The 15,311-nt window shown below is 39.8% G+C and overlaps 2 protein-coding genes across 4 annotated transcripts in view; one reads left to right on the plus strand and one right to left on the minus strand.

Moving 5' to 3' along the window:
- LOC101854417 (protein-cysteine N-palmitoyltransferase HHAT) overlaps nt 1-7,219 on the minus strand; it is a 22,706-nt gene extending 15,487 nt beyond the window's left edge. For 2 of the 3 annotated variants that reach the window (XM_035970385.1, XM_005100804.3), the window contains exon 1: nt 7,015-7,219. The gene's annotated coding sequence lies outside the window, so the exon portion shown is untranslated. Of the gene's footprint in view, nt 1-6,722; nt 6,927-7,014 lie in introns of those variants that run through there. The other variant, XM_013083905.1, reaches the window with a different exon arrangement.
- A 28-nt stretch (nt 7,220-7,247) lies between these two features.
- The window catches only part of LOC101854644 (polyribonucleotide nucleotidyltransferase 1, mitochondrial), a 47,823-nt gene continuing 39,759 nt past the window's right edge, over nt 7,248-15,311 (plus strand). The window contains exon 1 of the mRNA XM_005100805.3: nt 7,248-7,480. Coding sequence (XP_005100862.2) covers nt 7,263-7,480 — 218 coding nt within the window. The 5' untranslated portion in view covers nt 7,248-7,262. The remainder of the gene's footprint in view (nt 7,481-15,311) is intronic.

Genomic DNA, 15,311 nt, shown 5'->3' on the forward strand with positions numbered 1-15,311 from the left:
CCCCCAGGTTTTTTTTAACCATAGGGTAGCATCCCCTGAAACCCCTTGGATTGGTCCAAGATGCGGAAATTGCTACATTAGTATAAGCTTCAGTGTAATATACGGAAGTCCAAATGAAAATCATCAAATATTTCAAACACTCATTAATTTTACATGACATAAAGTCAACACTTGTGTAATTAAAAATGAGCAAAAAAAGATTTATACAACCCTAGCATGAGACGGAACGTAAAAGTAAAATAATACATGTACACAGCATTCATTTCCTAAAAATCCTCAAAAGAAAACAATTTAAATTCAACCTTTAAGACTTCTAATTTTGTTTTATTGATAGGTCAGTATGTTAGTGTTTTAGCGCATATAAAAACCGGCAGCTTGCACTGTATGCTTCCCAGGAAGTTTAGACTGTTTCAGAATGCTATCAGGTCTGCCGGGGTAGTAATATATATATAGATTGTAAAGTGCATAGAGAGCTTGCTGTAGAGCGGGAATTTGCACTGTGCAAATGCTATTTATTATTATTTATTAATGTGAAAATACCTAATGTTTTGTCGTCGCCTCGGAACTATTTTTTCCAAAGTTCCTCTTTACCTAAGTACACTTTGGACAAAATAGTTCTGAGGCAACGATGTGTCTGAAAAAGAAAAGAAGCAGAAAGCTGAAATTTAATTAAAACTAACAAATCAGGCTCAGGGTGCATCTTGGCATACTTTTAAAAAATACTTGGGATAAGAGTGAGGCAATCATAATTACCAGACTGAGTGAAACAGGACGCTATTCTTTATTTTACCACTATAAACATCAATTTTTCTTACATGAATGGGATATTGTATGTAATTTATGAAATCATACTTCTTCATTCGCGTTCTCTCTCTCTCTCTCTTTCTATCTTTCTTGCTCCAATTGTGTATGAGTGTATGTCCCTTTTGAGGGGGGGGGGATGATTAACATTAAATGTCTACACCTTGTGAATGACTGCATGATCATCTTTCATTATTTTACTCTTTTTGTCTCTCAGATTCTGAAATTTAATCTTTGTGAATTTTAAAGGAATGTGACACAGTGATGGGGAACTGTCTGTTAAGTTTTCCTTGTTTCTGGACTTTGGAAGACTCTCCCATTGATTGTCAAAGTTTATTTTGTAAAGACCTTCTCCTTAACTTATATTATATATATCAGAGGCTTCATATTGTACTAACAGTTTGGTCTTTTTTTTTGTCTACCCGACCTGACAGTTTAGTGGACTGCAATTTTGGTAATATTAATCATGGAATAAAAATGTGATCCACAAATTTCATATAGTAGGGTCTTGCATTGATATTAAATCATTGTGAGGCATTCTGGCCGTTGTGCATTTTTTTTTCTGATTTTATTTTTTTGGCTCAACACTTTTTATGTCTATTTAAAAAAAGATCTCTGTGTGGATTTTACTGAAAAATGAAAGGCACAAAAATGTAAATTTGCAGTTTCTAAGGACTCTCAAGCTCTCTTTGGAAGTAGCCAAATTTTGGCAGCCATTTTCTCGCTAATGTTACCTCTGAACCCCACCTCAGTCAATCACAAATATCTCGACTTCATGATATAGAGTATCATTTTGAAATGATACCAAACTGATGAGCGCCTGATTCCACCACGTCGTGACACAATTATTATTGCAGTTCTGAAAATGGCAACATAATCTATATATTTGTGTGTTTTATATTAAGTAAAAACTGCCACTCAACGATGCTGTACATACTATCCACTTTCTATGAGTCTGGCCTCTAATAAGATTTTGTCTTCAATTTCGGTGTTTGCTTTTGTGGAAAAGGCACTCAGGGCAATATAAATAGATGCAATTTTGACAATGACAATGACAATCTTAATTCATTTCGCAGGGAGAAATTAGTCTTGGTCGTTAACAATGGCAGTAAACATTACACTCACACATACGCACAACAAGACAGGACATTAGTAAATACATCCCGAGAACGAAGAAAAAGAAGAAGAAAGTAAATACATGTCTCACGTGCTGGAACAACCCGCTCCGTAAAACATTCTATCTCTCTTTCTCTCTCTGTTTCATTTGTAGCACTGTGTGTTCAGTAACCGCACTGCAGTTGGAACGAATATATCTATATCTGTCTGTTTTTGCTTTTTTGGAAATGTATCGTTTACTGCGGGTTGATAATTGAAATTCCAATGTCAGTGGGTGGCTATGGTCACTAAACATTATTTCCGCCTTCATTAGAATGTTTGTTTTGTGCAGAAATTCAAAGTTACTTAGGTCTCCCCCAATTGTTCTTGATGCCTTTCTGATCAACTTGTTTATTTTTATGATGTGCTGCCTTCCCAAATCGCTACCATAGCTGCTACAGGTGTGTGTCTGTGTATGTATGAGTGTAAGTGTACATGAGTGTATGTGTGTGTGTGTGTGTGTGTGTGTGTGTGTGTGTGTGTGTGTGTGTGTGTGTGTGTGTGTGTGCGTGTGCGCGCGTGTGTATCTGTGTGTATTACCACTTTGCTGGCAATAGTGGGTGGGAACCTTTCGAAGCATGTATGTGTGTAAGTGTGCGTGAGTGTGTGTGTGTGTGTGTGTACGTGTGTATCTGTGTGTTTTACCACTTTGCTGGCAATAGTGGGTGGGAACCTTCGGAAGCATGTCCATAGATGTGGACAGAAACTTCCTTGGCTTGCTCGCCCCTTGTGGATTGTCGGTGGTGAAGCTGGATTAGGCTCTTCTAAAGCACTCTTTACAAAGTACTGGAGGATCCTGGTTGTCTTCAACAACTGCCTGAAGAAGTTACTCAGGATCAGATAGACAGACAGAGTCAACAATGAGGAAGTATTAAGCAGAAAAATGTAAGACAGAGGAAAACAGTGAAGATGGATTGGATTGCGCATACCATCAGGAAATCAAGTAGCTACATAACAAAGACAGTGTCAACTTGGAGTCCACAGTTTAAACGATCGAGGGAAGGCCATGCGAAACCTGTAGAAAAGTTACAAAGAATGATGCACAGAAAAGTGGAATGACATTTGAAAGATATCAAGAAGCTAGTCCAGGGTAAGGAAGAGTGGAAAATGTTTGTCTGTATGGGGTGAGACAGGTGATGATGCAACTGGCACAGGCTCTTCTAGAGCAATTTACAATGGGTGAGCCTGGTCATAGACATCAACATCCTGGAAACTTTGACCTTCTGGTCACTCTGTTTCAGATAATATACCCAAGGGTGCGTCTTTCAGCTTGGTGTATCGCCTTTGCTTGTACTCTTTCGTGTTGAGAAGACCGTTCACATAGGTCTTTCTCTCTCCCCAAAAGTCCAAACAAAGACAAAGATAGTTGTTCTGGTTTTGTCTTTCAACAGTGAGTAGTAATTTGATTTGGTTGAGCAATCACATCTGTGTTTCAGTCTTTAGTTTTTTAATAGTCCTATCTCTTGATTTGTATTGCTTATTGCTGGCCACTCTTTCTTTCGGAGGTTAAAAAAACATCTATGATCTGTTCCGGCGCATCATATACTTTGGATGACCCTTTTTTTCATTGCGGTCTATCTGGATCTTTTACCATTTCCATGTTGAATGTTCTGCAGCTTTCTTTATGTCCAAAGTGGTTCACATTGCTCAGCTTTGCAAAACTCCTTTTCTCGTTAGGGAACTCTGATGTCAAATCAGTGAGCTTTGAATGTCAAACAAGTTTGGATTGTGATACAAAGTGGAAATATACTTGTAATTTTACTTAACCACGTTATTATTTTGTTTGCAAACGAGCTATCGACCCATTTCACTCGCCTCATGCATCGGAAATCTATAGCAGACAGGATGGTCAACCACCACCTATACTGGTAAAGGTAAAGTTTGCAAACGAACAAGATCAAAATTGCATAAACTACTACTAGAAGGGCACACATATTATATTCGTACATTTAAAATTGACAGTCAAATTGTGAAACAATAGGCCTACCAGTCCCGCATCTAGGAAATAAACATTTTAATCATGTGACAAAGAGGTTTTTATATTACGTGAGATTATACGTTTGAGTTGAGATAATTGAAAAATAGTTTTACAGGGACATGTATCTCACCAAGCACTTTCAAAATATGCTTTACTTTACTTTACTTTTATCCGCCGCTTATACCCTTTTGGGTGTCGCGGGAAGAAAGAGACTGTCTCTCTGTCGCCAGCCGGAGAGCTTGGGTCAAGGGGATGCCGTGGGTGGTTAATGTTTCCCTGACTCCATCTATCCAGGTCTTTCTCGGTTGCCCTCTAGCCTTGTTGCCATCGAATTTTTGGAGGTAGGCACGTTGTTTTGGATGATGTGTTGGTAATTGTAGGAGATGTCCGAACCATTTGATTCTTTGGTGTTGGATGTGATGCATGACATCATTTGTGCCCACCATTTCTCGGATTACAGAGTTTCTAATTTTGTCTCGCCTGGTCTTGTTTACTGCTTTTCTAAGGCATCGCATTTCACATGTTGTAATTCTTTGCTCTAATGTCTTGTTCGTGGTCCATGTTTGGCATTGACAGGTGAGTGTTGGGATGAATATGGTGTTGATCATTTTGAGTTTTGTTGTCATGGGGATGTTAGGATGTTTCAGTAGTGGAGTAAGCTGGTAACTAACATTATTGGCCTTTTGTACTCGTGTTTCAATTTCTCTGTTCAGTCGGCCATCCTCTGTGAATATACTTCCGAGGTACTTAAATTCTTGGACCTGTCTGAGATTGTTGTTGTTGATGTGTATCCTGAGTGGTTCTGGCTTTCTGCTTACTTTCATTGTCTCTGTTTTGTTGATGTTGATCTTCATGTCGTAGTTGTTACATTCTTCGTTTAATCTGGTGGTGTGGTGTTGGAGACTTCGTTCATCTTTGTGTGTCAGGCTTTGGTCATCAGCGAAGAGTAATTCATTTAGGGCGTCTGGTTCTGTGTTGGCCTCTTTTGTGATTCTATCCATATATATGATAAATAGTAGTGGTGATAGGACACATACAACCTTGTCTTTCTCCGGATGTTATCTCGAACCATACTGTGAGTCCCTCTGACGCTCTTACTGTACTTATGCTGTTCTCGTAAATGGCACGATGTTATCTAGAAGTAGGCCTCTTACAGTGTAGTTTTCGAGTTCTTTCCACAGCTTGTTTCTGTTCACTCTGTCGAACGCTTTCTCCTGGTTGATAAATACTATATTTAGTTCCCTGTTGTGTTCTATTACCTTTTCGCACATTTGTCGCAGGGCAAATATTGCATCGGTGCATCCTCTTCCCTTTCTAAATCCCATTTGGGCCTCACTCAGAATTGGTTCAACTTTGTGTCTTGTTCCCCATTCCAATATCTTGGCAAACATCTTGCCCACATGGCTTAGCAATGAAATGCCTCTATACATTCCACAGTCTCTCTTACTGCCTTTCTTCTTCCAGGTTGGTACTATAACCGCTTTTTGCCAGTCGGCGGGAACTTTTCTTTCTGTCCATGCTTTCTGGAAGATTTATGTGAGCCAAATTCAAAATATATGCAAAAATATAAAGTTTTTCGAAAATTTGTGGAATTCACGAATTTTTCAGGCAACCGACGACATAGTGGGTATTATTTATTATTGTACTCATGGACTCGTCTCATGCTCAATTTTCAGTTCTAAAGCAATTTTCTTTAAATAAAAATTGTTGATTTTTATCTGCTTTACACCAATTTTGATCTCTGAAATTCATTAGTTTATGATATGGATATGTTTTTACAATCGGCCATGGCATGCAGTCATAACATTTCACTTGTTTTTGACAACTTTTATGGACATTCGAGAAAAATCGAGGGGGGGGGGCCATCATGACCCCATGTATTTCTCCAAATTTTGATGTAATTTGATGTTTTACTTTACTTTAGTTTGATATTTTCTTGAAAATAATTGATTTGTGAGGAGTGACCACATGACGTATGTATGTTCCGTAGCAAACATGGCAGTTTAGCCCCCCAAACAATGCATCGGCATGAGGGTCCAAAAGTAAAAATGTACCCATAATATTCATACATGATGTGAATCTGTACAATCGCCTGGTATGGTAAATTTATACATTTTTTCAGGCTTTTTTTCACTTTAAAAAAAAGTGCAAACTAAAAATCTAGTCTAGATCAAGGCTATATAGAATCTAGTATGAGTATGAGCATAATAAGGCACCATTGCCATTATAATTAATAAGGTAGCGTCAATTGCCACCGAGTGACCCGGTGGCAATTGACAAAAATTGACCTTTTGTCAATTGCCACCGAGTGAAGCGGTGTCAAGTCTGAAAACAACACTGTCTTTAGCATTATACATGATAATGTGTGTCTAATGGGTCAATTTGTTTTCAACTAATTTCATTGGACGAGCATCTAATCTAGAGCTATGGTAGGCCTACCAACTTGGCGTGTTTTCAATGAGACGAAGGCCTAGATCTAGGCTAGACTTAGCCTACACTTTGGTGTAGAACCAACACAGGCAATTCTAGAAGTAGAAGCAGAAATTCACGTTATATTGGGGAACATAAATCGGGGGACGGGGGTCAGGAAAAAAACCACACACACACACACACGGAGGGACAGAGAGGCGAACACACAACACCTAGCACTCGAGCACAATAAGCTAGATCTACCCGCCAACGCGAAAGAGCTCCAATTTACTCGGTGGCAATTGACACTACCAATTAATAAATCCTTAGACTTTAAGAAAATTTATCGGATGCTCCAAACAAGAAAACAATTACTGACCTGCTTGAGCCTTGGGGAAAGGGGGGGGGGGGGGTGTAGATGCTGATAGTATGAGTGTGAGTAAGATGAACTGTCGCAGACTGTGTACCACTGTCTTTACTAGATCTAGATCTAGATCTAAGTCTGTCAGATCTTGATGTAATTAACTTCAACAAAACGTAAAATTGTAAAAGTAAAGGGATTCGAATCGTAGATCTAGATAGATCTAGATTATCTAGATCTAGATTCTAAATAGTAAAAAAGTGAAGTTAGGTTAGGCTGACCTCTCTCAGGCACGGTATTTCACACTCACCTCTAAAAAGCCTGTATTTTGAACTGGATTCCTTTGCTACTTCTTCTAAGACCAAGCACCTTCCACAGCAAAATTTATATTTCCACACCAAATCATTAATTTTCACATATTGTAGGCGATGAGTGATCAATAGATGACACTATTCTGCAGACTGTAGTTCCTAGTTTCTGTTTCGTTTCCGTCACCGTCATTTCCTTCCGGTGTCCGGATTTCCAGGGTTCTTGTTTACACTTTACACCCGCAGTGAAATGGTTTGTTTCGTTGCATTATGTTCGCCAGTTTCCCTAGCAGTATCAATTTTTAAGAGTTCGACAAACACAATGGCTGCGCCCATCATAAGAGTTTTCAGCTGTCGAGTCCGCAAAGGATTCAAACATGTTTGGCTTCGACCTCATCGCCTGAAGCATTCTAACCCATGGCGAGACATCAAATGCAACCCACAACTTGTTATTGCATGTGGAAATGAGTGCGTTCCTATTTGACTCAATATCAATATTATTTTGTTTTTTTGGGTTTTTTTTGTTCAATTCATCAATCATCCTTTTTTCAACTTCTAGACTAGATCTAGATTCTAGATCTAGACGTCTAGACTAGATCTCTAGATTTAGATCTAGATCTAGATCTAGACTAGATCTAGATCTACTTCAACTGTGTTTCAATTCGTGAATTCCCGATTCGCTGTCCCTACCACTACTGAAAGTGGCTATTCTCACCCGCCCGGAAGTTCTCGCAAGATCAACTCCTCCCCTCTTCTCTCTCTCTCTGTCTCTTTCTGAATACTGTCTATCGGTGTGGACGATCAAATTGACCAAAACAAAGTTAAAAAATGATGTTAAAACACAAAAGTAAATTAATTTGGTTGTCTACAAAGATGCTACGGCTATTTAACTTTTCGAATCGAGCCGAACTACGCGGGTCGCCATTTTGTTTTGCCCGGAAATTCTCGCGCTACTCCTCTCTCTCTTTCTCTCTCTCTCTCTCCACTGCCCACAGACAAAATTGTACGCTTTTAGTAGGCTATAGTTGTAATGGAACGTTTGTTCACGGCACAGAATTCTACAATTTTTCTGTTATCACAGTGTAGAATTCTGTGGTTTAGGGTGAACGCAAAATTTGGTGAATGCGCACCGGGTGAGAATAGCCACAAGACTCGCCTGCACTATTCTCACTCCGGGTGAGAATAGAGGTGGCCACCACTACTACCCGATACTACCGTGGTACCCACCTTCTTGCTGCTTGCAATGAATAATGAACGATAGGACACTCGTAAATTTCATGCATTGTGACGGAGGAACAGTAATTGGAACATGGGGTAAGATTGAAGAATACCGGACCAGCGGACTAACTTTGCCTATGTCTCAACCTTAGGAATTCATAATTTTCCCATTTTTAATATCTCTCAATGGAGAATCTCGGACCGGTAGATCTATTCTCATATTAAAATTTTGTCAGGGGGGAGACCCTCCTGAACCCCCCCCCTTTCCTCCACCCCAACCACCCGCCCCCCCACCAACCCCACTTTCTGACTTTCTCCGCAATAATGTACGAGTGGTCCGGTATTCTTCAATCTTCCCGAACATGGAGTATCTAAAATGCAATTTGATGACATTTTTTAAGTTAATAAATACGGAGGGACCGTGCTCTTAGTCTCAGTATCTGCGTACACGGTAACCGGGCACCTAGAATCTAGATCTAGTCACCTAGTCTCAGTATATCTACGGTAACCGGGCACCTAGTCTCACTTAGTCTCAGTATCTACGTACACGGTAACCAGGCACGTAGTCTCAGTATCTATGAACACGGTGCAACACGGTAACCGGAATGAAAATAAATCAATATTTGTCCTCTGCTGTCATTTGCTGAAGAAAAAAAAAGAAAGTCATACAAGCATCTTGTCCACGGCATACAAACACCGCTCTTTTAGTTGGCTCGACGATTGAGTGACTGGGTCATGGCGGGCCGGTCACACAGGTCACTCACCCGACCTCCCGCTACCTGCGTCGGTAGCCGGTGAAATGAATTTTTCGACACATGTTTTATCATCTTACACAAACAAAACACATCATACGGGAACACAAGTTTGTTCTTTAGAGAAGGCCACCTCTATTCTCACCCTGGGTGAGAATAGCGCAGGCGAGTCTTTTGGCTATTTTCACCCGGTGGGCGTTCACCGTTATAGCCTAGGCCAACCAGTGAAGGGTTCACCCTGAACCACAGAATTCTACACTGTGATAACAGAATTATAGAATTCTGTGCTGTGAACAAACGTTCTTGATCTATTACTACTGTTAGTGTTCGACTAAAAGCGTTCAATTTTGTCTGAGGGCAGTGGAGAGAGAGAGAGAGAGAGAGAGGAGTAGCGCGAAAACTTCCGGGCAAAACAAAATGGCGACCCGCGTAGTTCGGCTCGATTCGGAAAGTTAAATAGCCGTAGCATCTTTGTAGACAACCAAATTAATTTAGTTTTCTTGTTTATCATCATTTTTTAACTTTGTTTTGGTCAATTTGATCGTCCACACCGATACACAGTTTTCAGAAAGAGAGAGAGAGAGAGAGGGGGGAGGAGTAGATCTTGTGAGAACTTCAGGGCAAAACAAAATGGCGACCCACGTAGTTCGGCTCGATTCGAAAAGTGAAATAGCCATAGCATCTTTGAAGACGATCAAATTAGCTTACTTTTGTGCTATAACGTAATTTTTTCTTGGCTTTTATCAATTTGATCATCCACACAGATAGACAGTATTCCAAAATGAGGAAAAACAGGTCTTGTTTCACAGCGGGTGAGAATAGCCTACGCTGGTAAGTCTCACCCGGGGTGAGAGGTAGATTGTATCTGATCTATTCTCACCCCGGGTGAGAATAGCCACTTCCTTAGAGAAAGCAACTAAACTTCTTATTGGTACGAAATAGCAATACCATGGCTGCTCACGTTATGGAGTTAGATGCTCTTTAAAATGTATCATGTCTATTTATAGTTAGTCAAAAAACCAAACACATATTGAGTGGCTAATAACTTATATAAGCCTAACAATAAATATACAAAACTGCCATGTTAGACAGGAAAATGTGTTTAGAAATTGACTCCTTTAAAATTTTGTTTCCAGCACGAACATGGAACTTGTCATGAGCATGATAGCCAAAACGCTTCCGTGCATTCATGACTTTTTGTATCCAATGGAATGTGTATCCTCCTGAATAATGATATTGACGTATCTTCAATATTATACAACACCAATTTCTTTTCACAAAATGAACATGTACCAAATAAAAGTATAAATACAATTTTTCTTTCTAAACATATCCAACAGCACGCAATGAGGGTGCTATTTGCAGGAGATGCGACACAAAAATAAAACGCATTATAATGTCTTCTGGTTTGGGACCCTTCGTGCTCTGTCTTCCAGTTTTGAGATCGCTTGGTGGCTGCTTTTTGTGTCCTGTTCTCCCAAAAGCCAGAGAGCAAACATGTGTTGTTGTATGTGTGGAAAACAGTGTTGCTATGATAAGTGTTGCTTTGGGATAACTTTGCGGGGAAATAGCGTCTGAATACGGCCATGTACATGTCGATTGCTACGTGGATTTCTGGAAGTGAAAATTGTTTGACTGGTTTGAGATGTGATATTGCAGTGTGAACATGGCTGAATCTCTCATTGAGAAGATTGAATATTGCTTCCAGTCCCCTTGCTTCCTCAATTTTTGCAGTTTCGCCAGAGTCTTTTCTTGCTTCTGTACAAATTGTCACTGTGTTTGTTAGTTCCTTGTATACATGGGGATGAAGGTATGCTTGGGGTGTGTTGCGATGTTTGCTTGAAATAGATCTTTGTATGCATCCACCCAAACGATACCGACATAAATTATGTTATAATTGTCAAACGCACACCACATGTTCCCATTAGCGTCAACAGCTTTTTTGCGGCATGAATTGACGTGACGTAACACCATATAATCTCCTTTTGTATTTGAAATCGCTGTAAAACATTTGACACAAATGTTAGCGGAATACGACTGTTCATCTTCGTCCCTCGACACATAAAATCCCATAAATCAGGAGAATATCTCCTGACATTGTCTTACATAATCGGGGCTTTTTGTACTTTTTTTTGTTTGACAGTTAAATTTAAACTCTAACACACCCGACAAAGTTCATTCAGTGACTCTCTATGCCTTTCATATGTGTGACCGACCCATTGCAGTTTAACAATTTTTACTTAGGAACACAATTCACTAACTGATTGCCATTCACTGCAAAGTGCTGGAAAAACAAAATTCACTTCATTAGAAAATATGACTTGATGGCTATCACACCGCGCAAACAGAAATAAACACCAATGTTTCATTTTGGAATGATTTGTAATTAAATTTGAAGAGATCACATTATTAACTCACTTGCAACTGGGCCCTTTCACCAGTCACAAGCGTTGAAGACTGGCGTTTTTGGGGGTATTTCAATAAATCACCACAACTCTCAGAATTATCCTATTGCAATTACCCTACGGCAAACAGAAACAGTGTATTCAAAGTCGTTCTACCCTGTGAAATGAGACCACGTAAACGGGGAAGAAAGGGAGGAGTACGATTGAGAGCAAGAAGAAGAATTTTAAAACCGTTTTTACCTTCTATCGTAACTGGTAATGCAAGGTCACTAAATAACAAAATGGATGAACTCTGTGCAAATGTTAGGTTTCTTTACAAGGCCTTATAGCAACAAATGAGAATGAATACAGGGACGCTGTGAATCTATTTACAAATTGGTGTGATAACCACTTCCTTATTAAACGTAAAAAAGACAAAGGAATTAATAATAGACTTTAGAGTAAAAAAAGACCAATTGCAACCACTATTTATTAAAGATGAAGAGGTGGAGGTGGTAAACTCTTACAAGTATCTTGGTGTAACAATCGACCACAAACTTGACTGGCATTCCCACGCTGCCCTTGTGCATAAAAAAGTAAATCAAAGAATGTTTCTTAGGAAATTAAGAAGTTTCCGTGTTGATAATAAGATTATGTCCCTTTTTTACCATTCTATGATTGAAAGTGTGCTATTATTTTGTATTTGCTGCTGGGGTGGGAATTGTAAGGTGAAAGATTTTAAAAAAATTTGACAGAACCATTAAGTTTAAGAAAGCCAGCAAGATCTCTGGATATGATTTTATAAGAATGGATGAAATGTATAACACCACATGTATAAAAAAGATAAAAAGCATTATAAACGACCCATCACACCCCTTTTCCACACAAATTGTAAGATCACGCAGCGGCAGATATGTACCTCCAGAAACAAAGAAAGAAAGATATAAAAGAAGTTTTTTACCATCTAGCATTATAAGGCTTTTGTCAGAATGAGCATAGATGTGTGTTGCTCTTGGAGTATGTATCTGTATATAACTCCAAAGGTCTAGTATTTAAATTCCTGCATGTGGTTGAATGATGCATTTGATGTAAATGTACATTTTGTCAGCTTTACTTCTCCTTTCATATTGAATTTTAATGAGAGTAATATATATGATTAAAAAATTTTTATGTATACCTGCATGTGTTTTTATGGTCCTGTACAGCCAAGGAAAATTTCCCTCTGGGATAATAAAGTACGATCTTATCTTATCTTATCTTATATTATTTATCTTATTTTTTGACTCAGTAAAGTAACATTCAAGCTTAATCTAATACAAAAAACTAAAGTTGTCTAAGTCTAATACTTTAATTTGTATGATTTTTTAAAAATTGGCATGAATTTGATTTTCCGAAAAATTTCCAGGGACGTGACAAGTAGAATGAAATTCACTACAACAACTAAAATAAAAGTTCAAAGTGTTCTGGTTTGATTTGTATACATGGTGCGAGTGTTTGGTGAAAATATAAAAGCTGGTCTGTGCTTTGATTCAGACCCATACACTGAATTACATGAGACAGATGTACGGCACGACGTTGTGATTTCGTTGCGTGAAAAACAGCACTAGTGCTAGAGCTAGCCCTAGAACTACGACTCGGGCCGTGTTCGGGTACATATCCAGGATCTTAACTATTAGACACATCATATTCTGAGACACTAGAACTAGTAAAACGTACAGAAGTATAGAAAACGGCGAAATTATGTGATTCTTGTTCATGCGACTTCTTCGACCGTTACTACGATACGACTGTCGGATTACTATCCAGCTGTATAGAAAAAAACAAAGCGCGAGTTCCAGTCTGTTCAACCCCAGTTGGGGTCACTGTCCTTCACCTTCAATAACTTAAAAACTACCGGCCCCAGAGATACGAAACGAAGTCTAAGTAACTCAGGCTTGGCCAAACAAAGGTACGAGGCGGGTCTCGCGATCCATGCGTGATTTGTAGAGCGAAAAAAAAATTCCAAAGTTGGTCACGCAGGGCTTGTGGGAGCCGTCGCGGGGGGGGGGGGGGGGGGGGGGGGGCCCCCAATTGCTGTTGTGTGAACCGTCTGAAGTGAGTTAATGGCGCTTCCGATCACTTAACACTCACAATTTAAAACTTATTATTCCCAAACGAATCTGTGAAAACTGTTGAAACTTTCACAAGATACCAAGAAGACGTAGACGAAGCGAAATTGGTGAAGAAATAGATTCTAGGGGTAGAGTGAGCATCATTTTACGGCGCATGAAATTAGGGGAAGAAACATGTTCTGATAAGGACAAGATAGGACCGTGCTGTGCACGAGTTGACCGCGGTCAATCCCCGACCTGACGCGTGAAATAGCAGGTCACCTGCCGGTGATTTATGGCCTTCCACGGGGGGCCCAGACTAACTAAAAGATCGCTGAGATGGAATTTTGGACGCTGTGTGTCAGGCTCGCCATCGTGACCAGTCAGTGAACCTGTGCATGCGCATCACATTGTGAGTACCGGTTGGAGTCACCAAAGTTCATTCAAAGTCTGTGGGCTGCGAAGTATAGAGGGCTCCGGAATGGGGGGAGATTATTATTTTTCAAAAGATACAGTCGGGGGAGGGGTGGGGATGAAGGCAACACCAGATGACAAAAACTGAACTTGGAGTTCTGAACTGCACGGTTACCGTGTATGTGACACTGAGACTACGTGACCGGTTACCGGTTACCATGTACGTAGACACTGAGGCTAGGTGCCTGGTTACCGTGTACGTAGACACTCCGTAATAAATAATAACGAAGTGACTAGATCTAGATCTAGATGTTTAGGCCTATTTCTCAGAACGTTCGGGAAAATAACTTGAACTCTATTTTTTTCTCAGAACGGTTTTTGTTCTCGAGATTTTTTGGTTTTTTGCGAGATTTAGACGTCATCTTTCATTTTGCGAGGACTGGGAAGAAGGATTTTTTGCATAGAATTCAATTTCTAGAGCTAGAAATTTTTAAATATCTGAATATTCAGATACTTCAGTTATGGTTGGGGCAACGTTCCCGGACTATACTTCAATTGAAAATACCTTCGAAAGGTACTGCGAGAAAACAAGACTGATTGATCTTGGCAGTAACCTATTTTGCATTTAGTCTCCCAGCAAATCTAAAAACCCTTTGTGTAAAAAAAAAATCCCTCCACGCCCCCCCCTCCCCGCCCCCACGCCCCGTTCACACCTTACATACACACACACACACACTCACACACACGCACTCACTCACACACACACACACACACACACACACACACACACACATACAGGCAACTCCATTCGCAATTATTATCAACAAATCTCGAGAACAGAACCGTTCGGAGAAAGAGTTCATGTTTATTTTCTCGAACGTTCGGAGAAAAAGAGCCGTCCAAATAATAAAGATAAACTTTTCAAAGGGGTGCTTCAGAGGGCCGGTCAATCGTCAAAGCACAAAAGATGGGATATTTTGAACGGGGTATACCCTAACCCTAAACCATAACCCTAACCCTTGTATAGTTTGCTCAGTAGTAGACCATGTCACGGTAAGTGCCGGTCCTCTTCGGAACTCCTCCCAAACTTTTACTTACTCCCGCCCACAGATGATTGTGAGGGTCAAACTGCAGTATTTGTTTTGTCTGCAGATCATGATATAATATAATATGATGGTCACTGCCACAAAAAACCGCATGAAGCTACAGCGAGCACCTAGATTTCTTTGTAGCACACCTCTGTGGTTGGCCCATAGATGACGTATTTCTGCCATCTATTTTTGTCTTCTTCTGGGGTTTCCCCCATGACTCTTGGGTTTCCCTCGCCAGTAACTGTTGACTAGATCTCGCCATGTTTGTTTTTCTGGTATTAATTTGTGTTATCTTTTATCTATCTATAGACAATCTCAGCAATTCTCGCTTCATAAATTTACCTTCTCCT

The sequence above is a fragment of the Aplysia californica genome, unplaced genomic scaffold, assembly GCF_000002075.1.
Source record: "Aplysia californica isolate F4 #8 unplaced genomic scaffold, AplCal3.0 scaffold00261, whole genome shotgun sequence".
Taxonomy (NCBI): Eukaryota; Metazoa; Mollusca; class Gastropoda; order Aplysiida; family Aplysiidae; genus Aplysia; species Aplysia californica.